Source organism: Salvia splendens, chromosome 9 (assembly GCF_004379255.2).
Source record: "Salvia splendens isolate huo1 chromosome 9, SspV2, whole genome shotgun sequence".
Classification (NCBI taxonomy): Eukaryota; Viridiplantae; Streptophyta; class Magnoliopsida; order Lamiales; family Lamiaceae; genus Salvia; species Salvia splendens.
This window is the reverse complement of record NC_056040.1, coordinates 34,677,445-34,702,223: the sequence shown is the minus strand read 5'-3', so window position 1 is coordinate 34,702,223 and position 24,779 is coordinate 34,677,445. Positions and strand designations below refer to the sequence as shown.

General features: G+C 38.4%; 4 protein-coding genes across 4 annotated transcripts; 3 read left to right on the top strand and 1 right to left on the bottom strand.

The window, feature by feature from the left end:
• Window positions 1-584: 584 nt before the first annotated feature.
• On the top strand, window positions 585-1,472 carry LOC121749462. The gene has a single exon (XM_042144034.1). The coding sequence runs from the start codon at window positions 585-587 to the stop codon at window positions 1,470-1,472; it is 888 nt and encodes a 295-aa protein (XP_041999968.1).
• Window positions 1,473-2,387: 915 nt separating this feature from the next.
• On the top strand, window positions 2,388-3,096 carry LOC121749461. Its single transcript, XM_042144033.1, has 2 exons — window positions 2,388-2,563; window positions 2,715-3,096. Exons 1-2 carry the CDS (start codon window positions 2,388-2,390, stop codon window positions 3,094-3,096), a joined length of 558 nt encoding a protein of 185 aa, XP_041999967.1.
• A 1,157-nt stretch (window positions 3,097-4,253) lies between these two features.
• Window positions 4,254-4,742, top strand: LOC121749460. The gene has a single exon (XM_042144032.1). It carries the CDS (start codon window positions 4,254-4,256, stop codon window positions 4,740-4,742), a length of 489 nt encoding a protein of 162 aa, XP_041999966.1.
• A 13,366-nt stretch (window positions 4,743-18,108) lies between these two features.
• LOC121749459 (protein DETOXIFICATION 25-like) lies at window positions 18,109-19,614 on the bottom strand (the record flags this gene model as incomplete). The annotated part of the gene is made up of 3 exons (XM_042144031.1): window positions 19,538-19,614; window positions 18,868-19,128; window positions 18,109-18,567 (listed from the first exon to the last, which is right to left on the bottom strand). Coding segments are annotated over exons 2-3 (708 nt in total), but the record flags the coding sequence as incomplete, so codon positions are not given.
• Window positions 19,615-24,779: the final 5,165 nt, after the last annotated feature.

Below are 24,779 nucleotides of genomic sequence, written 5' to 3'. Positions count from 1 at the left end.
AAATTTTGCAGGTTGAGCAGGATGTTGCGAAGGATGTTGAGCTAGCCTTAGGACGCGTTGTGTCTTCATACATAGGCGTGATCCTTGACTCTCTTTAAACCTTATTTTCCGCTGCTATATTTTAAACTATGTCTCAAGACTTTAATCTTTTCGTACTGTGGTTGAACATGTATGGTTGTGTTAGGTTTTCACCAAGTAATTACGTTATCTTTTGAAAATGGTGTTCTCGTGAATTAAATTAAATGTTCTACTTTAGAAGTTAATTGGTTTTCTTTAAGTTATTTTCTCCGTTTTTTTCTTTTAAAAGTATTTATTATAAGCCTTTTCTAAGTGATAGTAAAATTTTAACCTTAAACTTCTTTAAACTAAAATGTCTTTCTTCCTTTAAGTTAATTAGGATTTTCTTTTAAAAACGTTATCCATGCATGTCGGTCACGATCGCCGTGTTTGTGGTACCCCTAGTATGGGCGGTCGTGACAGAAGTGCAAGAGGAGTGGAATGAGGTGACACAACCTCCATCACCAGTTCCACCTCCGTCACCACCCCCACCACCACCCTAACCGCAGGACCGTCGGGTCGAGGAAATGTTTCTAAGACAGAACCCACCAACGTTTAACGGGTTAGGAGACCCAACGGTGGCAGAAACATGGATCCACACACTGGAGCGCATTTTTGACTTCCTGCATTGCACAGACCAAGAGCGACTGTCCTGTGTGACATTTCAGCTGACTGGACCTGCAGACTTCTGGTGGGAAGCAAGGAAAAAGACTATATCTCCGATGCGACTAGGAGAAATGACTTGGGAGGAATTTAAAACGGAAGTCTATGAGAAGTATATTCCCAAGAGCTACAGGAAGAAAAAGGAGGTTGAGTTCTACCATCTGAAGCAAGGACGAATGTCAGTGACAGACTACCACAGAATGTTCTGTGAGATGGCCCAGTACACCCCAGATCAGGTAGACACCGACGCAAAGATGGCTGAGAAGTTCTGTACAGGTCTGAGACACGAGATACGTATTACGCTGGCTAGCCACGGAGGACTGTCCTACACTGAAACTCTAGGACGAGCACTGGACATCGAGGCAGCCATGCTAGGAGAAAAGACAGCCCCAGCTGTAAACTCTACTCCACCCTCAGCTCAGTCCCAGACACTCAGGGACAAGAGGAGATGGGAGGGACCAAGAGCTCAGCCTGATCATAAGAAGGGAGCGCATGGACCATGCAGGCCACAGAATGGCGGATACCAAGCTACCCCTGGATCTTTCAAGGGGAATGTGTCAAAATCCAGTCCGTGTCCTAGATGCAGCAGGCTGCATGGCGGCATCTGCAAGGTAGGGAGTGATACATGCTTTAACTGCGGAAGGGCTGGACACTTTGGTAAGCACTACCCGACCAAGACTCCAGGGATGGGAGCAAAACCTCACCCGTCAGCTCAGCGCCCACAACTGCGCGCGATGAATATTCAACCTTGAGCAAGCTCACAGCGGTCACCAAGAAATCAGCAGCAGAGGTCGAGACTCCCAACACAGGCTCAAGCTTATGCAACAAGGCAGAAGCGGCCAGAGGTGGACCTGGGAAATCAGGCATGCATGGGTAAGCTCTTCGACACACCCGTTATGCTTTTGTTTGATACTGGTGCTTCGCATTCTTTTATATCTGCTCATTGCGTGACTACTCTGAAACTCGCTACGAAAGAATCTGAACATATGATGGAAGTAGTTTCCCCAGTAGGAGGACGGATTGAAATATATCGTACATGCTCGAACTTAGAAATCACTCTGGGCGAACTTAAGGTTGTAGCGAACAATCTCAGCGTTATGATCATGTGGGATGTAGACATAATCCTAGGAATGGACTGGCTGGCTGAAAACCATGCCACCATCTTATGCAAGGAAAGGCAAATTTCCTTTAAAACCTCCGAAGGTGAAGCTACTCGCTCATGGGAACCCGAAAGTCTGTGATCTCAATTCTGCAAGCCAGCAAGTTGATAGAGAAGGGATGCCCGGCGTATCTTGTGTACCTGAACAAAGAAGAGAAAGAAGAGAGGAAATTGGAGGAAGTCGAGATCGCTCGTGATTTTCTGGATGTATTGCCTGACACTCTACCTGGTTTACCACCGGACCGACAAGTAGAGTTCACGATAGATCTAGAACTAGGATCTGCCCCGGTATCGAAGGCACCATATCGAATGGCCCCAAAGGAGCTAGACAAACTGAAGGTACAGCTGCAAGAACTCCTGGACCTGGGATTCATCAGACCCAGCGTCTCACCATGGGGAGCACCTGTACTCTTCGTCAAGAAGAAAGAAGACGGCCTTCTGAACTAGGTACGGTCACTATGAGTTTACAGTGGTGCCGTTTGGACTAACGAAAGCACCAGTAGTATTCATGGATTTGATGAACAGTGTTTTCCATCTGTATCTCGATAAGTTTGTCCTAGTCTTCATCGATGATGTACTGATATACTCCAAAAATGAAAAGGAATACGAGGAACACCTGCGGCTTGCCCTAGAGACGCTACGGGAAGAGAAGTTGTACGCCAAATTCAGCAAGTACGAATTCAGGTGAATTTTCTCGGACATATTGTGACAGCAGAGGGAATCCAAGTGGATCCTGCTAAAGTAGAAGCAGTGCGGAATTGGAAGGTACCAACAACGCCCAATGAAATCCGAAGTTTCCTCGGACTAGCTGGCTACTACAGAAGATTCATTGAAGGATTCTCAAATATTGCGAGGCCAATGACTCAGCAACTCAAGAAGGGAACCAAGGTCTCATGGTCTCCCGAGTGCGAGGTAAGCTTCCAATTACTGAAGGAGAAATTGACCAGCGCACCTGTACTAGCAGTCCTAGAGCCAGGACGGACTACGTTGTCTACACGGATGCCTCCAAGAGCGGACTTGGATGTGTGCTGATGCAGAATGGGAAGATGATCGCTTGCGCATCACGACAGCTCAGGCCACACGAACTCAACTATCCAACACACGATTTAGAGCTAGCTGCAGTGGTACACGCATTGAAAATCTGGAGACACCACCTATACGGAGTTAAGTGCGAGATTTTCACGGACCACAAGAGTCTCAAATACTTCTTCGAGTAGAAGGACTTGAACATGAGACAGAGGAGATGGCTCGAATTAGTAAAGGACTACGACTGCGGCATAAACTACCACCCAGGCAAAGCTAACGTTGTAGCAGATGCACTAAGCCGTAAGAGCCAGCACCAATTTGCAGTCCTGTTCACCCAGGAAGAAGAACTGCTCAGAGAATTCGACAGAATGAATTTGGAGATGGTGCGAGCACCAGAGACGGTGGAGAGCATAATTTCGACTCTAGTAGTTGTTCCTGATTTAAGGGCCAGGATCGTGGAGGCCCAGAGATGGGACGAGACTCTAGAGAAGTGGCGTTTGAAATTGAGAACACGCAAACAAGAGAATTTCCAGGAGGAGGCAAACAATGCGCTCCTGTTTGAAGGGAGGCTGTGTGTGCCCAACCAAAAGGAGCTCAGAAATGAGATAATGAGCGAGGCGCACGATACCCCATACACCGCCCACCCAGGGAGTACAAGGATGTATCTGGACTTAAAGAAGAAGTTCTGGTGGGACGGCATGAAGAGGGACATAGCATCCTACGTCGAGAGGTGTCTTGCCTGTCAACAAGTGAAGCTACTACACCAACGCCCTGTGGAAAATTGCAGTCGTTGGAGATTTCCGAGTGGAAATGGGAACACATAGCCATGGATTTTGTCACGGGACTGCCAAAGTCTCAAAGAGGAAATACTGCAATCTGGGTAATAGTTGATCGTCTTACTAAGAGCGCCCACTTTATACCAATACCTATCACGTACGGGTCAGAGAAGCTAGCCCAGTTGTACGTGAAGGAAATCATTCGCCTGCATGGCATACCAGCGATGATCACGTCGGATAGAGATGTCAAATTCACGTCCAGATTTTGGAAGAGCTTACAGAAAGAGCTAGGGACGCGATTGAATTTTAGCACGGCATTTCACCTACAGACCGACGGACAGTCAGAAAGGACAATCCAGACTCTTGAAGATATGCTAAGGGCAGTAGTGCTCGATAGAGGGAGCAATTGGGAACCAGTACTGCCGTTGATAGAGTTCGCATATAACAACAACTACCAGGCTACAATCGATATGGCTCTGTACGAAGCACTGTACGGGGGGAAGTGCAGATCGCCTCTCTATTGAGACGAAGTCGGAGAAAGCAAAATTTTTGGCCCGGATACAATCGAATAAATGATAGAAATTGTCAGAAAAATCCGAGAGAGAATCAAGGAGGCTCAGGACAGACAGAAGTCCTACGCGGATGTCCGACGGACTGATTTGCATTTTTCAGTGGGAGATAAAGTCTTCTTGAAAGTATCGCCCTCGAAGGGGATAGCCAGATTTGGAGTCAAGGGAAAACTCCGACCCCGATACATAGGACCGTACGAAATCCTAGAAGCAGTTGGACCAGTGGCTTATCGACTAGCACTACAGTCGAGCTTTGGGAACGTTCAAAACGTATTCCATGTATCCCAGCTCAGGAAGTATGTGTTCGACCCGAAGCACGTAATTCATCAGGAAGAGATGATGTTAAACCCGGATCTGAGCTATGAGGAAAAGCCCAAGGCAATTCTGGACAGGAAGGTGCAGCAATTAAGAAACAAATCCATTCCTTCAGTAAAGGTACTTTGGGACACCATGGGCAGGAAGAGGCCATGTGGGAGTTGGAAGCTAAAATGAAGGAGCGCTACCCTGAGCTGTTCGAGTAAACCTGTACAAATTTCGGGATGAAATTTCATTTAAGGAGGGTGGAATGTGACACCCCAGAATTTCTTTCCCTTTTGTTATGGATAAGCCGAATTTAGTAGACTAATTAATTTTCGTTAGAAGGCGTAAAATGCTTCCGTGTAATTTCCGACGTTGGATCAAATAAAGTGTTTCGTTGGAAGAATTAAAGTTCAAGGAAATTACTTCAATGATAAAAGTAAAAAAATGTGCTTTTATTAAGAGTACATTTTGGAGACACAATTACAAGGAGGATGGAAATACAAATTGTACATGCTTCGATTCCCACACAATGTAACAACTAATCCTACTCTAAGCTATGAGAGGAACTAAGATCAAGCTAGTGGCTAAATTGGGACTTGGTCAAGAACTATGCCAAGCCTAATGCCTAAGCAATTGCTAGATCTAGCAGTGAAACCAAGTATGTGATGTATAGATTCATCTCTTATCTTCCCCCCATATCTTCTCAATTTCCAGCTCCCACAACACTCCAAATGTGAAGCCCTAGACCTGCAGAGATAGCACAAAATAGGGATTAGAAAATGGACTCATAAGAAAGGGGAAGGAGGGGAAGAGCTCGAATGGGATTGAGGAGATCGTTGGCCATTGGGTCAGCAAGAGACTGTCATCTAGGCTGGGGGATCAGCCATTCTGTCACACTTTCCAGTTACACCAAAGAGGGAATCAAACAAAAGAGCATAGTGGAATGAGCCATTGTACACGCCCAATTTAAAGAGGGATCAGATTCCCACCCTCCAAACCGAGACTAGGAGGCAGCTAAGAGGGGGGGCAGCCCCAAGGCTTGCATCAAATAGGTAAGATTCCCTTAATCAATAAGCTCAAAAGGGGGATGAGCTTGAAGCTAAAAGTGGGAGATCCAATGCCCCAAATCCTGCCACAAGAGGCCAAGGAATGGCCTATAAATACCACCGTCACCCCCTCCCATCCACACCTTCTCTCGGCCCCAATGCTCTCGGATAACAGAGGCGACGGAGTGAGGAACGGGCGGCGCAAGGAAGTGGTAACACAAAGACGATCACAAGCCAAAGAGGGTGCATCGAGTGAGGTATTTTCTTCCCCAACCTCATTACACTCTTGCATCATAATAGGGCAGTCGATAGTCTTAACATAGAGCCTCAAATAGGAATTTCCCCCACTGTCAACTGTTAAGTTTGTCTCTGCAGCAGTAACTGCTGTCACTGTGCCAGCCCAACTCTTAGGCAGAGACGATAGCCAAATCAGGGCACGAATTTCATCTTCGAATTTTATATCAACCGAGTTCAGTTGCGAAGTAATCATGTTGAACTCGTTGAGATGTTGTTGCACCAGCTTTCCCTCTTGCATTCTAAAATTAAACAATCATATAATCAGATGTACCTTGTTTGCCGTTGATGGTTTCTGATACATGTCCTCCAAGATCTTCAGCATCTCGTTTGTCGACTTTTCTGCAATCGTGTGATAAGCCACATCCTTGGACAACGATAGCCTAATCGCGCTCATCGCTTTTCTGTCCAGCAGCTCGCACTCCTCCTGTTCCATCTTTTCGGGTTTGGTTTTTAAATGCTTCCAAAGATCTTTACCGTACAGGTAATCCTCAATCTGCATCTTCCAAAATCCGAAATCAGATCCGTCGAACTTCTCTACAACAATTTTCTCGTTGATCCCCATCGTGATTTCTACCTCTTAAAACTTAGGCTCTTGATACCAGTTGTTGGGAAATAAACACAGGCAATCACGAATATGAAAGAGAATGAAAACAAGAAATTGTTTACCTAGTTCGATACAATGTGTATCTACGTCTGGGAGCGATGCCAAGCCAGGGATTTCACTATATAATTTCAGAATGATTTAACAATGAGAGAGCACCTCTATTTATAAGCAACTAGAGAGCCATAATTCTAGTCAAACTAGGAAACATATATCACAAGGAAAAAATACTTCAAGGAAACAAATCCTAACCATGGTAGGAGATAAATTAGGCTCCATAATTAACACTTGATGGTGTCGAACAACGTTTTTGTACAACGACATCATAGCAGCAATAGTGAGGCCCCCGTGGTCGGCCCAAGGCGAATCGGCTTGTGACCCGGTCGGAGTACGAGGGAACGCTGGTGTACAGGCGACTTCCATCCGGATTCATTTTTTTATTATAGAGAGAGAAATATGAGATAAAGAGAATAGAAACGAGTGAATATAATGTGGTAAAATTGTGTATATATAGAGGCTAAAAATTAAAAGTAAAAATAAAATGAAAATGGAAAACGTGTGAGATCGGCGGTAGACATGACCACGGTTCGTAAACCGCCAGTTCCGATTCAAAAACCGGCGGTTCTGGTTCTGGTTCCAAACCGTCGGTTTTCACGGTTCCGGCTAGATTTCACGGATTTCCGACAGTTTTTCACGGTTCCGGTTTGGAACCGTCCAGAACCGGCGGTTCTAGCACGGTTTCGGTTCGTAAAATTTAGAACCGGAACCGGCCCACAGTTCAAAATATGGCGGTTCCGGTTCAAGAAAAAAGTCATGGTTTCGGTTTGGAACTGGAACCGGAGGTTACGGTTCCGCGATTAATCGCCGGAATCGAAAACCTTGGGCATCTCTACGTGGCGGGGACGAGGCGCCTTTGATCGGGTTGTGCTACAATGGGGGATCGTTCAAACTGTCGATTGTCGTCCCCCATTGTGATAGCTCTAATAGATTTCAGAAAATTCTATTCTACCAGTACTATTCCCATGTATTCGGTCTGGTTCAGGGCAAAATGATAAAATATATTTGAATACAATCATATCCGCATGCTGCTAACTGTTACTTCTTCCGTCCCATTAAAGGTGATCCATTTTCCTTTTTGGTTTATCTCAACACTAAGATGACCCATTACTAAAAATGGAAACACATTTATCTCTACTTTATTCACTCTATCTTATTTTACTCTCTCCACTTCACACACAAAATAAAGTTGCATAAATTCTCGTGCCTCCCAAGGAAGGGGTCTATCTTCCTTGGGACGGAGGGAGTATAACATATTTAGCATAAGGTAAATAAAAATTAATGGTATGATTATGAACTAGACAAAATAGAAAGTAAAAAAATAGTAACTAAGGCGAAGCTTTAGAGCATCCACATTCATACTCTTAGGCAAGAGTATGGATGTGGGCCCGTACCCACATTTATTCATTTTTTACTCAACGCTCTTCTACAAGAGCACAAAACCCACACTCATGCTCTTCTGCAAGAGCATGCTCAAGGGTCCCACCATTCTATCATTCAATTTAAATAGAAACATTTCCACAATATTAAAATGTATTAAAAATATCCGAAATATTATTACAAATTACTTAAAAAATTAAATATTACATAATTAAAATCCTAAAAAATAAAAATTACATAATTAAAATCTTTAAAAAAAATTACATAATTAAAATCCTACAAATTAAAAATTACATAATTAAATCCTAAAAAATACATCCGTGGAAATTTAAAGAAGACTAGCCTGATGGCGGTATCCCCAGTTGATCTCGGAGAGCTCGTTTCATTGCATGATGTGAATCAAGTTGCTCGAGAGTCATCTGAGACGTATCGGCCATGTTGATTTGACCCAAAAGGATCCACAACGAGTTGGTGGGGGCTGGAGGCGGCAAAAAGGAAGCTGGAGGTCGCGGCGCGACGGCGGTTGGCCGTCGCATGTTTCCTTCCTGGCAGCCGGCGTTGGGAACTGCTCGAGCCGGCGTCGGGGCTACCCAATGAGCTCCGGCAAGTTGGCTAGCCACCTCATCCTCGCAGACGTCGGATAGGGATACCGACCTCGACCGTTTGCTGGAAGAGCTGGAGGAGGATGCGACGCCTCCCTTATACTTTGGATGATGACGCACATCCTGCCAAGCGTTGAGATGCTTGAATGGTTTGTACTAAACTGAATGGTTGGTCAACATGGCAGTCGTGATGATGTCAACCTCGCTCGTGCCGCTCTCTGCCGATCGCTGTTCTTGGAGGTAATACCCTGGAACTTTTGGATTTCATCGTTGGCTCTTCCGATGGCATTGCGCATCATACTCTCATTGCGCTCGCTGGTTCCATCCGGTCGGTTGGCATTGTACTGGCGAGAGACTCGCCACCAAAACCTGTCCTCGGTTTGGTTCATGTCAATTTCCGCATCTTAGGAGATTTCCAAATATGCTTTGAATAACTTCACCATCTCCCCCGGAGTGTACGGGGTGCGGACGCTGGGGTCACTGCCGGTACTGCCACGAGTACGAACACGAACACTATGAGGATGAGGAGGAGCACCGGAACTGCCCTTCGGTGGCGTCGGGGCGCTCCCTCCCGTGCCAGTTTCGAGGGTCCATCCTTATAGCCCCTCGGTGGTATTTTGCTCGTCCACCGGGTAAAGCTAGTAGCCACCCGGAATATGTGAACCTTGGGTTTGAGGAGGGGACGAGAAATCCGTTTCCGGATTAGGGAATGGCGATGAGCCAAACCATTCGTGGTTCCATCCGCGGGAGTCAGAGGGATGATCGTCGGAGCCGGAGATTTTATGCGAGAGTGAAAGAGTGAGAATTTAGATGAGAATTGATGAGAGAATTTAGAGAGATTTGATGAGAGAATTTAGAGAGAATTGTGGTGTAAAAATTTTTGTGTGGAAACGGAGGTATTTATAGATGAAAATGTGAATTTTGGGGTAAAAATAATGAAAAATAAATTAAAAGTGGAGAAAAAATGGATATATTTTATTGGGAAGTGAGAATTTTTTTTATAATCTAAAATCGATTTTTAAATATATCAGAACGCGACACGTTAGCCTGCTCAACGGTACGGCGGTGCACGATGCATCGAGTAGGGCCGTGTCAGCGGCAAGAGCACATCGGTGAGCAGCTGCATGTAGCGCCGTCGGCACGGCGGCCCGCCTTGGCATCCAGCAGCCATACAGGTGCTCTTATGCTGGTGGACCCAAATTAACATTTTAACTTATGGAGCATTATCGATATTTTTATCGCTAGAAACAACTATGATATAAGCAATGAGGGTTCCGAGAGAGTTGAATAATGAAATAAATTATTAAAATATTATCAATAGAAACTAGACATACCTATAATGGCTTTCATTAAAAGCAATTTCAACGTAAAAAAAACCCGATAATAATAGGAAAGAGGTGGCTATCATTAAAAGCAATTTCAACGTAAAAAAAACCAATAACATCTAAGCATTGTACATAAATTATTTATTTTGTCCTACTAAAAATTTTGATAAAAAATTGATTTATAAAATACTACTGTATAGTATTTTTTTATAAAAAAACATGAGACTTTATAGAATTTCTTAATAGTATATTATGTTACATTTATATGTAGCCGGAGAAATTAAATGAAATTAAATCTAATAATAGAAGAACAAATTTAAGAATATAATTTTTAAAACTAGAGGAAAGCTTTATTAAATATCATAAAATGTATCTAAACATTTATTGAGAATAAATGAAAATAAATTACAAGGGATTCGAATGCGTCATGGAAGGAGTTGAATACTACATCTCATCTTCAGGAGGGTGCTATAGAAGCAAATAAGAAACGTCAGTGAATTAAGTTTAGGACACTTTAAAAAAGCGCTAGTTTAGGACACTTTATAAAAGCGCTCAACAAATGAAATTTGGAGACACTAAAAAATATCCCTAAGTGCAAATTAGAGATACTATTAAAAAGTGAACTGGTGGTAATTGGCCATAATAGGCTAGCCATAAACTTAAAATATTAATAAAAAATTAGTATAATTAATGCTAATTCAACAAAATTAATTCACCTCAAAAACAGCAAACATATTAGGACAATTGTACCATTTTACTTGAAAGGTAGTACTACTTTGATAATATGTATACGTGTAGTTGCATTCTTTAAATATTTTTAATTATTATAGTTCATATCGGCTTTATTTTCTTTTATTTTTAATTTATTTTTTTAAGGCCAGCCATAAACGTAAAATATTAATACAAAAATTAGTATAATTAATGCTAATTCAACAAAATTAATTCACCTCAAAAACAGCAAACATATTAGGACAATTGTACCCTTTTACTTGAAAGATAGTACTACTTTGATAATATGTATACGTGTAGTTGCATTTTTTAAATATTTTTAATTATTATAGTTCATATCGGTTTTATTTTAATTTATTTTTTTAACCATTTTATAGTTTGATTCCATTATTCAGTAAATAGTACTTAATTTATTTTACTATAGCATCGTAACATAATTTATTAGTAATAATTAAAAATAAGAATATCTTAAAATCTATTAATGATAAACTAATGCATTTAATCCATGTTTTATACTCCGACTGATTGTGTACTTAAACTTATCTTAAGTTCAAATGAAGGTTCAATTTATCTCCGACTTGAGTTTAATAAATGAAAATTTAAATTTGATATTGTATTTATTTAATTAAATAATTTGGGATTTCAGTTATTATTAGATTCAATATATCTTCGATTTAGTTGAATAAATGAAAATTTTAATTTATGTATTAAATTTGATTGGATGATTGAGTAATTCAATATATCTCAATTCAACAACTGGTTCATTTGATTTCAAATTCAATTGAAGGATTGAAGATTTTAATTCATATTTGATTCAATTTAGGAATTGTAGATTTAAGATAATCGCTAAATCATGTTGAGTATTTAATTGATCAATTTGTAGATAAATCAAATTTCTAATGTTTTATTGATAATCATATTTCCAGTTGATACATCTATACTTCAATCATTTGTAAAATTACTCGAATATTTATTAAAATATTATTATTACATTATTTTTATAGCTATTTTTATTCAATAATAATTCAAAATTATAACACTGTACGTATATAATATTACAAACTATAACTATTTTTTTCTCATTGGTAATTATATTTACTGAACTATTCATCAATTTAATTTACAAAGTATAATATTCGTTTGCCACTATCTAAACATTAAGATGGTTGGTTGCAATTGAAATTATTTAGTAACAACCACCCATGTATAATATTCGTTTGCCACTATTAAAAGTTTTGAACTTTGCATATAGGCAAAATAATTAACTTCAGTAACAACTACCCATCAACCCATGTATGCCCAAGAACAAAGTAGTGATTCAAGACACTATAAAGTCCCTTCAAACAAAATTTGATGATGATATTATGTTTTTTTTTTATTTTTAATAAAAAAATGATGTAGTAATTATATAGTTTATTAAGTTAATTTAATTTATTGTGAGATTATAATTATTTAGAATAAAATAATTAAAATAGAATAAAACCTTAAATTATACTCCATAAAATATAGAGTTAAGTATTTGTTTTGAAATAAATTAAAGTTACTAATTAATTTGATATATGCAAGTACTATAATTCTATAATAATTGTTTTATAAGTAATTCAATCATCATCATCGGCTAGCAGCTCATTTTGAATATAGGTGACTAATTTATACTATCATCATAGGTATTAGTAAATATTATTTATCAAAGTAAAGTACAAGTACTAAGCTTATAACTTATACTAGTATATGCCATTACTAATAGTAACTAATACTATTAAGTTATGTGGAGTATAAAGCAATAATAAACTATTAATATTATATACTAGCACATATTGTAATCCATGTTAACAATCATAATATTAGTTGCTATTATTATAATATAATATCACACCTTATAATTGGAAAATATTTTACTTTGTAAAATATTATGGTAATGTTATATTTTGATACTGTTATTAATTTTTTTTATATGTATTAGTATATTATATGCTACAAGGGAAGGATCTTGATTTTCTAAGAGAGTGGGAGATGGCGGCAAGGAATGAAAAATTTCATATTTTTTCAAATAAATTACTCTATTTTGAGATTTTACTGTATAACTTTTATAATAAAATTTAAGTTGGAAACTAATTATCATACTGTGTTTAAAATAATTATGTAAACGCTACTATAATATTCAAAACAATAATTAGTAGTATATTGATTTATGAAACTATATTAAAATACATTCTATATTTTTAATATAATTAATAATATTAAAATACTATAACATAATAATAATTTTATAAACTATGTGATAGTGTTACAACTTATGAGTTATTATTCTCTTCAAATTTAGTATAATCGATAATATTAAAATATAATAATATAATATATAGTATCACAACTTATAAATTATTATTGACTTCAACTTTAGTATCGTATAACAGTAAAATATTTTTTTAAAAATAATAGTTTAATCATAAATTAAAAAATCAGTTAAAAATAATTACTGAAAAAATTAATATAAAATAATAAATCTAGAAAAGAAACATTAGAATCGGATTAGAGAAGTTAAATTAATAAAACAACAATAATTAAATAGAAAGGGCAATAGTGTAAAGTTATTAAAGTATTAAATGAGAAATTTGAATCATTAATATTTATGAAATCTAAATTTACTAAAATGCCATTTTATGGGCAGCTATAATGTGGCTACATAGCATTATCCTAAAAAGTGTATCTAAATGCAACTTTGAAACGTCATTAGTAAGCGTCTCTGAATGCATATTAGAGACACTGTTAAAAAGCGTTCCGAATATAAATTAAAATCACTTAAAAATATCTCTAAATGCGATTTAGGGACACATTAATTAAATGTATCCAACTATCGAATGATATCCATTACATCTAACAAATTCACGTTAGAATTCAAACAAATACAAACTCCCAATATGGAAGAATCGTATCAACGGGAATTACAAAAATTTACCAATATTCACATAGCGAATTAAAGCAAAATACTATATACACACTTAACTTAATTGGAAATAAATTTCTTTCTCCTCATTAAAATATTCAACTATTTTTCTTCTCTCTACTATAGATAAGAGGAAATTACAACTTATGTCAAGAGTGCTCGAACTCGGCACCTCATGCAATAATGTCTAAGCTCCTTGCCGCTAGGACAAAGGCTCTGGATTTTTTCTTCTCCCTACTTACTCTATCTAACAATTCCTCCTAAAATCGTGTATCACTAAAAAATGTGGACATCATGAATTACATGAAGGGAGTACAAAATAGTAGAAGTACATAACTAATTTAATCGGTAGAAATATAATTTCCTCACACAATAAAAATATAGAAACATAATACTTGTAGATGGTGTTTGATTTCCTACATAAATTAGTAGCAAAATACAATTTAGGATTAAGTTGGTGAGATTATTTAGTAGGAGGGGATTGACTATGACTAATTATCACATGACTATCATTTAGGATTAAGTAATGAGATTCAATCTCATGAACCAAACATAATACTCCATCCGTCTCATGTTACTCGCAATTTTCATTTTAGGCCGTAAATTTGGGATTGATTTTTTAGTGTAATTAAATTAGAATTTTAAGTGTAATGATAAATCACTTAATAAATGAGCTCTTAACTTAAACTAACATATTATTTAAATGCATTAATTCTAACTTAAACTATAAATTGTATAAGTAGTTTGTGACGAGCCGAAAAGCAACAGTGCAAGTAACATGGGACGGAGGGAGTACAAATTTAATAATGGGATATGATCTTGCAAACCGAACACCCTCGTATTGCATAAAAAACAACTTCATCTCTCCCATTAAAAATGAAATATTTTTCTTTTTGGGTTGTCCTATTAAAAATGAAACGTTTCCTAAAAAAAAATATCACGATCTCTACTTTTTTCATCTCTCTTCATTATCTCACAAAACAACTCTATATAAAATAAATTCTCTCTACTTGTTTTTCTTTCTTTTATTTTGTTTACTTTTGTTTCCTCACTTATATCAATTAAGTTCTCTCTACTTGTTTTTCTTGCTTTTATTTTGTTTACTTTTGTTTCCTCACTTATATGAATTTTTTTTCCTCTCTTTTTAGGAGCTTCTCATCCAAATCTTATGCACGTGTGTTGGACCTCTAACAATTATTTCCGACACTTTTCTCTTACAATTTAAAAGTACGTCTAAAATATTTATTGCTTCGTTGTGATTATATGTGCTTGTATTATAGTTATTCTAAAATTCACAACAATCACCACACTCATAGTAGGAATCCATAAAATTTTAGAGAGAATTTTTGTTGAAGGAATTGAAAAACATACTCCCTCCGTCCCAATTCAAGTGGTTGATTTCTTTTTTGCTGTTGTTTTGCGAAGATGATAATAAATAGTTAAACTGAAGAGAAAGTAAAGTAAGTGAGAGAATAATATAGAAGAGTTTTCTTACTTATTTTACTTTCTTTCCACTTTGACTATTTATTATCATTTTCCCAAACACGTGCCGAAAATGTTGGAATCGTGTTTGGTCAAAGGACTTTGACTAATAATAAATGTGATGAAACATTTAATTTTGTAAAATTAAATGCAATAACATTGATCTACGTTCTGAGTAGATGACCGTGATATATTAATTTTCTCTAAAACGATTCATGGTGAGTGAGAAATTATGAATTAAAGTTTGTCACAATTGTTATAAATGAACTATGAGATAAAACCAATGGATTATTTAAAGAGTGAACTACATAAATGGTACCTGATCTTTAACTTTCGCACATAAATATGACTCCCTCCTTCCCATAATAGATTTCACACTTTCTTTTTTAGTTTGTCACACAAAAGATGTCAGATTTCCATTTTTGAAAAAAGTTCTCTTTCACATATATATAAATACTATATTTTCTCACTCCATTTAACACATAAAACAAAACCTCCTAAAATCTCATATCATCCCACAAGTATGACATCTTTTGTGAGACGGAGGGAGTACCTTATCTTTATTTTATACTCCATTCGTCCCTGAAAATTTGTCACTTATTTTATTCCACTAACTCATTCCAACTCACATTTTATTTTAAAACTAAAAAAGTAGGACCCACATGCCACTAACATTTTCAACTCACTTTCTATTACATTTCTTAAAACTCTTACATTTCTTAAAACTCGTGCGGGGTCAAATGGTGCCAAATTATTAGGGATGAAGGTAGTATTGTTTTTAGTACCCCGTGACAAAAATAACCCTAGGTACCAAACATGTGATTTTTTGGTTATGGGGAATATTTTTGGAAATTTCAATTAAATAGTACCAAACATGTGAATTTTTTTGAAGGGGTTGGCAGCGGAAGTGTGCGTGCAAACGGATCACATAAAATTCTGATCTATTAGCAGATTATTTAGACAAATTCTATTCGCGTAATTCTCACATGTATCATGCTCATAACTCGAATTTAAACATGCTTTAGCACAAATAATACCTAAAATATGCTTGCTACGGAGTAAGACAATTTACCTCGTTGATTCACTGAAGAATCGAAAATAGCTCGCACCTTCTCCACGATGATTTTCAATACAACCACGGATCTTCTGACTGGTTCACGAACTGTATCTCGATATCAGGGTGGGCTGATCTTATCAAAATACTAGGACTCGAATAAAGAGGACAGAAAAATTCCTCACGGAGGAGAATAATTGGAAATTTTCGTCCCCTACTGTAGAGAAGAGAGGGACGAAATTTTCTCTTAATTAATTGTATATTTTCTATCTCATTTATTCTCCTATTTATAATAGTTACATATTTGGCCCAGTTAGGGATCTATGGAAGGTTTTGGATATGTGTTCACCCCAATTAGCTTTTTACTAATTAAATTGAACCCACAATTTAATACAAGCTTATATTAGAATATTACGAGCAGCCACTACAGAAGTAATATTGATCTCCCCATCCAAATCCGAAATTACAAGTAATCTGATTTTCATCTTGTTTATTATTTATTTCTCGCACTTAAGATATAAATGTCCATTAATTAATTAAAGTGTGCTATGGACTTAATTAATTAACATCTTATTAATTACAAGAGTGGACTTAGCAAGAAACACTTATTTATTATTCATAGAGTAATAAAACTCCAACTGGTCAGTTTTCGAATAATAAAACCTTGTTCAAGATCCTCTTGAGGACATTATCAAACGAGACTCACCTCGTGCACAATTCAACATAATTGCAATCATAGCACCGCTAGATATTAATCACCACTGCCCAATATATCAGGATTATTGGGTTGCAAAAAACCCGCATCATTTGATAAGTCAAAGTAGTGCATAATCAATACCGTATGCTCAATGCTAACGTATGTAGATTAAGAAATAATTATTTATCAAGACTTAGTGTTTCAGTAGATAGCATAAAGACATGTCTTGCTGTTAGATCCATTCAGTGCTATACCACATCAACGTCATCTTATTTCAATAAGGCTTAGAAATAATCGGACTGACATTGCAACCTTTTGCGATAGGTAGCCAAAGCATATCTAGGTTGTGAAATTCTTCTTTTTCTTTTGCAAAGCATTGCATAGAACCGACTGTAGTTACCTTAAAGTGGACCACGCCCACAACCAGTCTACTAAGCAAAAGACTTAGGATTTGTTTACTTCTTATGCATTTAAATGTTTATAAAACACCTTATAAACGCACAAGCAAACACAATGTATAATATACTGATTCTATTCGTGCAAACTGCTCGAATAATACTGAATCGGGTTAAAAGTGGATTGTAGAAATTTTTCGTATACAAGCAAGATTCTATTCGCGCGAACTTGCTCGAAACATGCTTTTCAGTATACTAAACCTAACATTTTTTCTTCCTTTCTTATTTCTTTTTTTCTTTTTTAGTTTCTTCTTTCTTTTTGTACTCCATCTTCCTTTCTTCTTTCTTTTTTCTCGTTAGTTTATGTTTCCTCTTTTTCTTTTCTCTTCATTTTCTTCTTTCTTTTTAGGTTTTTATACATTCGTTTAATTGCATTCATAATATAAATCAAGAACAAAATACCTAATTAAATTAATTATTTAAAGTAATTAAATCAATTCACTATTTTTTATTAAATTATTTTATATATTCATTTTAGGGTTGAAACACCTAACTAAAAATATTCTAACTCTTTATATCATTACCAATACAATTCACAATTATAAATTTTTATTAAGACTAGTGATTAGTTATTAATTTAATAAAATAATAATAATAATAATAATAATAATAATAATAATAAAAAATAATTATTACTACTATTATTATATAATATATATGATTCATAATTTGATTAAGTATACTTAATTATTTATTAATTACTGCTAGTTTTTAGTATTATAAAAAAAATAATATTATAATAATCAAATATAATTATAAATAATTATAATTAAGTATATTTGAATGATATTAAAAAATAAATTAATTATTAATTTCTAACATCAAAATAATAATATTAATGATTAATAATAATAGTATAAAGAGGGGGGAGAATGAGAGAAGATATTATAATATCACTTTTTGTACTAGTTTTGTGTATGAACTCTCCAATAATCGTGACCCACTGAGACATGTTTAGTGCAAGCATAGCACCCCCAACTCCCCATTCGAGAATGTAGACGAATAGATATGATAGAGGGAAGTGGACTATGAATTGTAGAACCGACAGGTAAGCTATGATCCTGTTCTTTTGCTGTGCTTGCAGATACATTTGAATTGTCAATGCAAACACAATGGCATAGTTGAAGGGGATAAACCACAGTGAAATATATCCGGCAGACACTGCAATATCCTCTTCCTGACCAAGTAGCCTAAAGATGGGACTTCCGAAGAGAAAGAGAGGCAATAATATAGTCATTGAGAGAAGATCCACGATCCACGACCGTTGCAAGAAAATGCCCATCATGTGGTACTGCTTCGCCCCATATGCTTGACCACAGAGAGTCTCAGTTGCACTTGACATTCCAATCTGCAGCACAACTAAAGAGTGAAACACAACCAATAATACCAACAAAGATATGATTATGAAGGAGCACACAGTTCTAGTATCAAAATAATGATTTTGGAATCACGGAACAATTAAGTTTACGAATGAGGATTAGCCTAAATAGATAAAAGTGATAAGATCGATTGGAAGTGTGGGATATCCTAAAGCCCTAGATAATATTTACAAAAACACTGAATCATGCACGTTATCAATCTTGAATAGTAGAATTAGTAACAGCATACTGTATGTTGATCATAAACAAAGATGCAAAGGGTGCATTACCAGAATCCCATTCACGAATCGCACGAGCAAGGTCTGAACAAGGGCGTAACCAGCAAGATCGACCGAGCTTATGTGGCCAATAAACGACTGCGTGACTACAATGGTACCAAAAGAAGAAACTCGAGAAATAACACTAGGGAATGCAACCCTCCATATTTTCTTGGACTCCACATAAACTTTCTCCTTCAAATCAACCTCCGGCTCATTTCCGGGGCTCAAGAGGCGCGCTTGCAAACCGTCACCGTTCATGGTTCTGTCTCACTAATCAAATCCACAAAATTTATTCAATTGCTGGAACAAGTTGAATCCTATCTAAGCTGAAACTACATATCAATATACAGATTCCGTTATTTTAGTTCTCCAACCAAGAATCCACAAATCAAATATCTATATATCATTCAATATAAAGATAACATTTTTACAATATTCAAAGGCTTGATAAATCTCTTTAATCGCATACACAAACAACATAGCAGCAGACATCATTTTTTAACAAGGGGTTTCTCTCAAACTCTATCTCAAGCTTGAAAGTTGGGGATTTGCATTTAATAATAAGATAATACCTAGGTTTGGGGAAGATTGAAATACAAGAAGCAGAAATCAATTAAGAAACAAGCATAGAGAATAGCAGAAATTAAGAGAAGTATGCATCTTGAAGCGGTGAGCAAACCTGATAGAAGATGATTTAGTGGAATTCTTGAGCAAGAATGCGATACAAATGCACTCACCACTAACGGTTAGATGCAGCTACTGGTCTTAGACTTCAAAAGTCACAATAGATTATTCTAAAATAAGATTGAAAACTTAGAGCATCCACAACCGTGCTCTTGCCAGCGGCACGGTTGTGGGCCCGGGCGGTACTATTCATGCCTGCTCTCTGGCAAGAGCACAACACCCACAACTGTGCTCTTCCGCAAGGACGAGCACAATTAATATAAAATTCAATTACACAAAAACATTTTCATAATACTAAAATTCATTAAAAAAACCACAATAAAAATAACAAATTACAAATAAAATAAAAAGACATAATTAAAATCCTAAAAATTAAAAATTACATAATTAAAATACTAAAAATTAAAAATTACATAATTAAACTCCTAAAAATTAAAAATTACATAATTATTGGCTAATATAACCCGAGGAAGACTACGCATCCGGCGGCACCAACCCCAATTGTTTTTGGAGACCCAATATCATGGACTCGTGCGTTTGAAGTTGCGTGGGGGTCATAGTTGACCTATCGGCCATATTGAGTTGGGCCAAAAGGGCCCACAACGAGTTGTTCGGGGGTGGAGGTGGAACATAGGGTGCGGGTTCGGGAGCAGGGGCAGATGGAGTCGCGGCGCGACGTCGTTCGGCCGCCGCCTTCTTCCTACCTTGCGGTCGGCGTCGGGAACCGCTTGGTTGGGCATCGGGGCTACCCAAGTTAGCTTCGGCGAGTTGGCTAGCCACTTCTTCGCCGGCGTCGGATAGGGATGCCGACCGTGAGCGTTTGGAGGAGCCGCTAGAGGAGGATGTTATGCCTCCCTTATACTTCGGGTGCGTCCGCGTCTCCTGCCAAACGTTAAGATATTTGAACGACTTACCGTTCATGGATTGGTAGGTGCTCAGCGAGGCGGTGATGATGTCGACCTCGCTTCGGCCGCTCCCGGCATTCCGGGACTCCTGGATGAAATAGCCGTTGAACTTGCCAATTTCTTCGTTGGCTCGGCCGATGCAGTTGCGCACCATACTCTCGTTGCGCTCGATCGTTCCCGGCGGCCGGTGTGCATTGTACCGGCTAGAGACGCGCCACCAAAAGTGATCGCCGGATTGGTTCGTTCCAACCACCGCATCTTCGGAGATTTCCAAGTACGCCTTGAACAATCTTTCCATCTCCGCCGGTGAGTACGGTGTGCGGACACCGGCGCGAGATGGAGGATTCGGCATTTGGGAAGGGGCGCGAGGCCTATGCTCCGGTGTCCACCCGTAGCGCCCATCGGAGGCACCTTGATCGTCGATTGGGTATGGCCGGTAGCCACTCGGAACGCCCGAATCTTGGGTGAGAGGAGGGGCCGAATATTCCGTTTCCGGACTATGAAACGGTTGCGAACCGAACCATTCGGGGTTCCAACCGTAAGAGCCGCTTGGGTTGTCGTCGTTACCGGACATAGTGGTGTTGTAGGGTGTGAGAGGAAGATGAAAATGGATATGAGAGATTGATGATGAGAATTGTGTAGTGAAAGTGTGAATTTTTTGGAGTGAAATTGGGGGTATTTATAGATGAAAGTGTGTATTTTTGGGGTAAAAAAAATAAAAAAAAAATTAAAAAGTGGGGAAAAACGGTTATAAACGGATATAATTTTTTGGGGAAGTGAAATTTTTTTTTTTTATTTTTTATCGATTTTTTTAATAAAAATCCGATTTTTTAAAAAATAAAAATAAAAAAATGTTTGAAACCAACGGCTATGCCGTTGGCGAATAGGAGACCGCCACGTGTGCGTCCGCTGGCACGGACGTGCTCGATACATCGAGCAGCGCCGTGCCAGCGGCGCGGTTGCAGCGGTGGCGGTCCTTCGCCTTGCCGCTGGCACGGACGGCGGTGGCGCCAACCGCCACCGCTGCGGATGCTCTTACTGGCATCGGCTCAGTTTTTACCTTAATAAATTAAGAAGAGAGTCGTGTGTTAATTTGACAAGGTGATGTATACCTATTCATCTACAATTATTCTAGCTCTTTGTAACAATATTTTGTCTTGTAATATTAATGTGCAAGGTAGTCTTAGAGATGGTAATCGAGAGAGACTGAACTCATATTGATCGATATTGGGAACACAGAGAATAGGGAGTAGAAAGGTTCGTATATTGCTTGATTGTTTACAAAGATTTACATCCTCAATTATATAGGAATAATTGGTCACTATCTATGGAAATTGTATCAAGCTATTCTAGGAAATAATATTCTTTGATATCAATCAACTATCAATCAATTATTCCCACAATCTTCTCCTCCTCCCATTGATTCCGTTGATTGATTCCTTGCCATACTTTGACACTCCCCCTCAAGTTGAGCAACGGTATCTCCGATACTCAACTTGACCAGAATTTCCTTGAAGACTTTTGGATGCACTGCTTTGGTGAGGATGTCTGCAAGTTGCTCTTCTGACCGAACGAATGAGAACTCTATGATTCCTCCTTCGAGTTTCTCTTTGATGAAGTGGCGATCAACTTCAACATGTTTGGTTCGGTCGTGTTGTACTGGATTTTCCGAAATGCTGATTGCGGCTTTGTTGTCACATAACAATTTACTCTTCCGTGTGGGTGGAAAGCCAATTTCTGTCAACAATCTCCTTAGCCACATGATTTCCATTAGCCCACTTTTGATTCCTCGAAATTCTGCCTCTGCACTTGATAGAGCAACCACCTTCTGTTTCTTGCTTCTCCAAGTGACTAAGTTCCCTCCTATGAATGTGAAGTATCCCCCGGTGGATTTTCTGTCAATTGGATTGCTAGCCCAGTCAGCATCAGTATATCCATCGATTTCCAGATCATCTCTTTTAGCTAGGAACACTCCATAGCTAATAGTTCCTTTTAGGTATCTCACGATCCTCAACGCAGCCTCCATATGGTCGACTTGAGGTCGGTGCATAAACTGGCTAATAATGCCGACCGCATAGGTTATGTCGGGTCTAGTGTGTGAGAGGTAGATGAGTCTCCCCACTAGCCGTTGGTATCTCTCTCGGTCTGCAAGCTCAGCTCCCTCTTCCATCTTTAATCCATGATTGGGGATCATCGGAGTTTCTGCAGGCTTGCAGTCTAGCAACCCAGTTTCTGCAAGAAGGTCTAGTACATACTTTTTCTGCCTTAGAAATATTTCGTGTCTGGATCTCAACACTTCAATTCCAAGGAAGTACTTTAGTGCTCCTAGAACTTTCATCTCAAATTCTTTGGCTAGATTTTTCCTCAAGTTTTGGATTTCTTCAGTATCGTCTCCAGTGATGATCATGTCGTCTACATAGATGATTAGACATGTCACTTTTTCATCCCTTCTCTTGGTGAAGAGTGTATGATCTGAATGGCTTTGCTTAAAACCGTGTTTGAATATTGCTTGACAGAATCTCCCAAACCAAATTCTTGGGGATTGCTTTAATCCATACAGTGTCTTCTTGAGGCGACACACTTGTCCTGCTCCAAACTCTCCTGAGTATCCCGGGGGGACTTCCATGTATACTTCCTTGTCCTTCTCTAATTCACCATGTAGGAATGCATTGGTTACATCAAATTGGTGTAGAGGCCAATCTTTGCAAGCTGCCACGGAAAGTAGGGCTCGAACAGTGTCTAATTTGGCAACTGGGGAGAATGTTTCCTCATAATCTACTCCATACACCTGTGTATATCCCTTGGCCACAAGTCTTGCCTTATATCTCTCGATTGAACCATCAGCACGCCGTTTTATAGTGAATATCCATCGGCATCCAACCGGTTTTTTTCCTATCGGCAGTGTACACTTCTCCCATGTCTCATTTTTTATGAGAGCATCTATCTCCTTCTTAATGACTTCCCTCCAATGCTTGTGTTTTGAAGCCTCCTCAAATGACTGTGGTATCTCCTCTTCTTCATATAGGGCTGCTTCGAATGCACGGGCCATTTCAGTAAGCTGGCCTTCCTCCCTTTCTAGTCAGGAGAGTACCTCCGTGGAGGGATTCCTCTTGTACTTCTGGGGGGTAATTCATATGGTTGCCCCGTGTCTCCATCTCCATTGTTCCTGTTCACATTAGTATTCTGCAGCTGTACATTATCCATAACTGAATTGTTTACCTCAGGATTCGAAGACGGGGTTGAAGTCGGAGGAATGTCACCTAACTCCACTTCCTGTTCTGCGGGATTCAACTACCCGGCGGTACCACTACTGTCCTCTATTGGACCGACGTCTGTGACAGGACTTGGCTTAGGTTGATCCTCTTCCCCTGACTGGTCTCTCCCCTGGCTAGGTATAGGTGTAGGTAGCCAATTTAGTAGGTCACTAGTAGGACTATTATCCTGCTGAATCTCCCCCTGACTACTAGATTGGTTGTAAAAGCATTCCCCTTCTACAAAGTCACAATTCATAGTTGTGTGCATGCGATTTGTGGTCGGATCATAGCACCTATAGCCTTTCTGGTTTTTCCCATATCCTAAGAAGACACATTTGAGGGCGCACGGTGAAAACTTAGTACGTTCATGTTTAGGGATATGGACGAAGACTGTGTAGCCAAAAACTCTAGGTTCAAGAGAAAGTCACGATGGTAACTCAAAATGTTTGGAGAAAATGTCTAAGGGGATTTTGAATTGGAGGATTCCAGTGGGTAGGCGGTTCATGAGGTAAACTGCGGTGGCCATGGCTTCGGGCAAAAAGGATTTGGGTGTTTTAGATTCGATTAAGAGGGCTCTAGTGACTTCTAGGATGTATCTGTTTTTTCTCTCTGCTACCCCGTTCTGTTCAGGAGAGTAGGCACACGATGTTTGATGGACTAGACCATTTTCTCGAAAAAAGTCTTGCATTTTCCCATTCACAAATTCTCCCCCATTATTCGACCTAAGGATTTAGATTTTTTGGTTGTATTGGATTTGGATAAGTGTATAGAAATCCATGAACTTCTTGAAAACTTCAGACTTATTTTTCAAAAAATATACCCAAGTCATACCAGTGCAATCATCCACGAATAGCACGAAATAACGAAAGCCCCTGACCCCTAGTAACGGGTGCAGGACCCCACACATCAGAGTGAATCAAAGCAAGTGGTTTTTTCATTCTAGTATTATTCAACTTAAAGGAGTGTCTATGGCTTTTGGCCAATAGACAAGTTTCACAATGAAAAGACTGCATAGAAGTAGCTAACTTAGGATAAAGTAAACGAATATATCCTAGAGATGAATGTCCTAACCGACGAT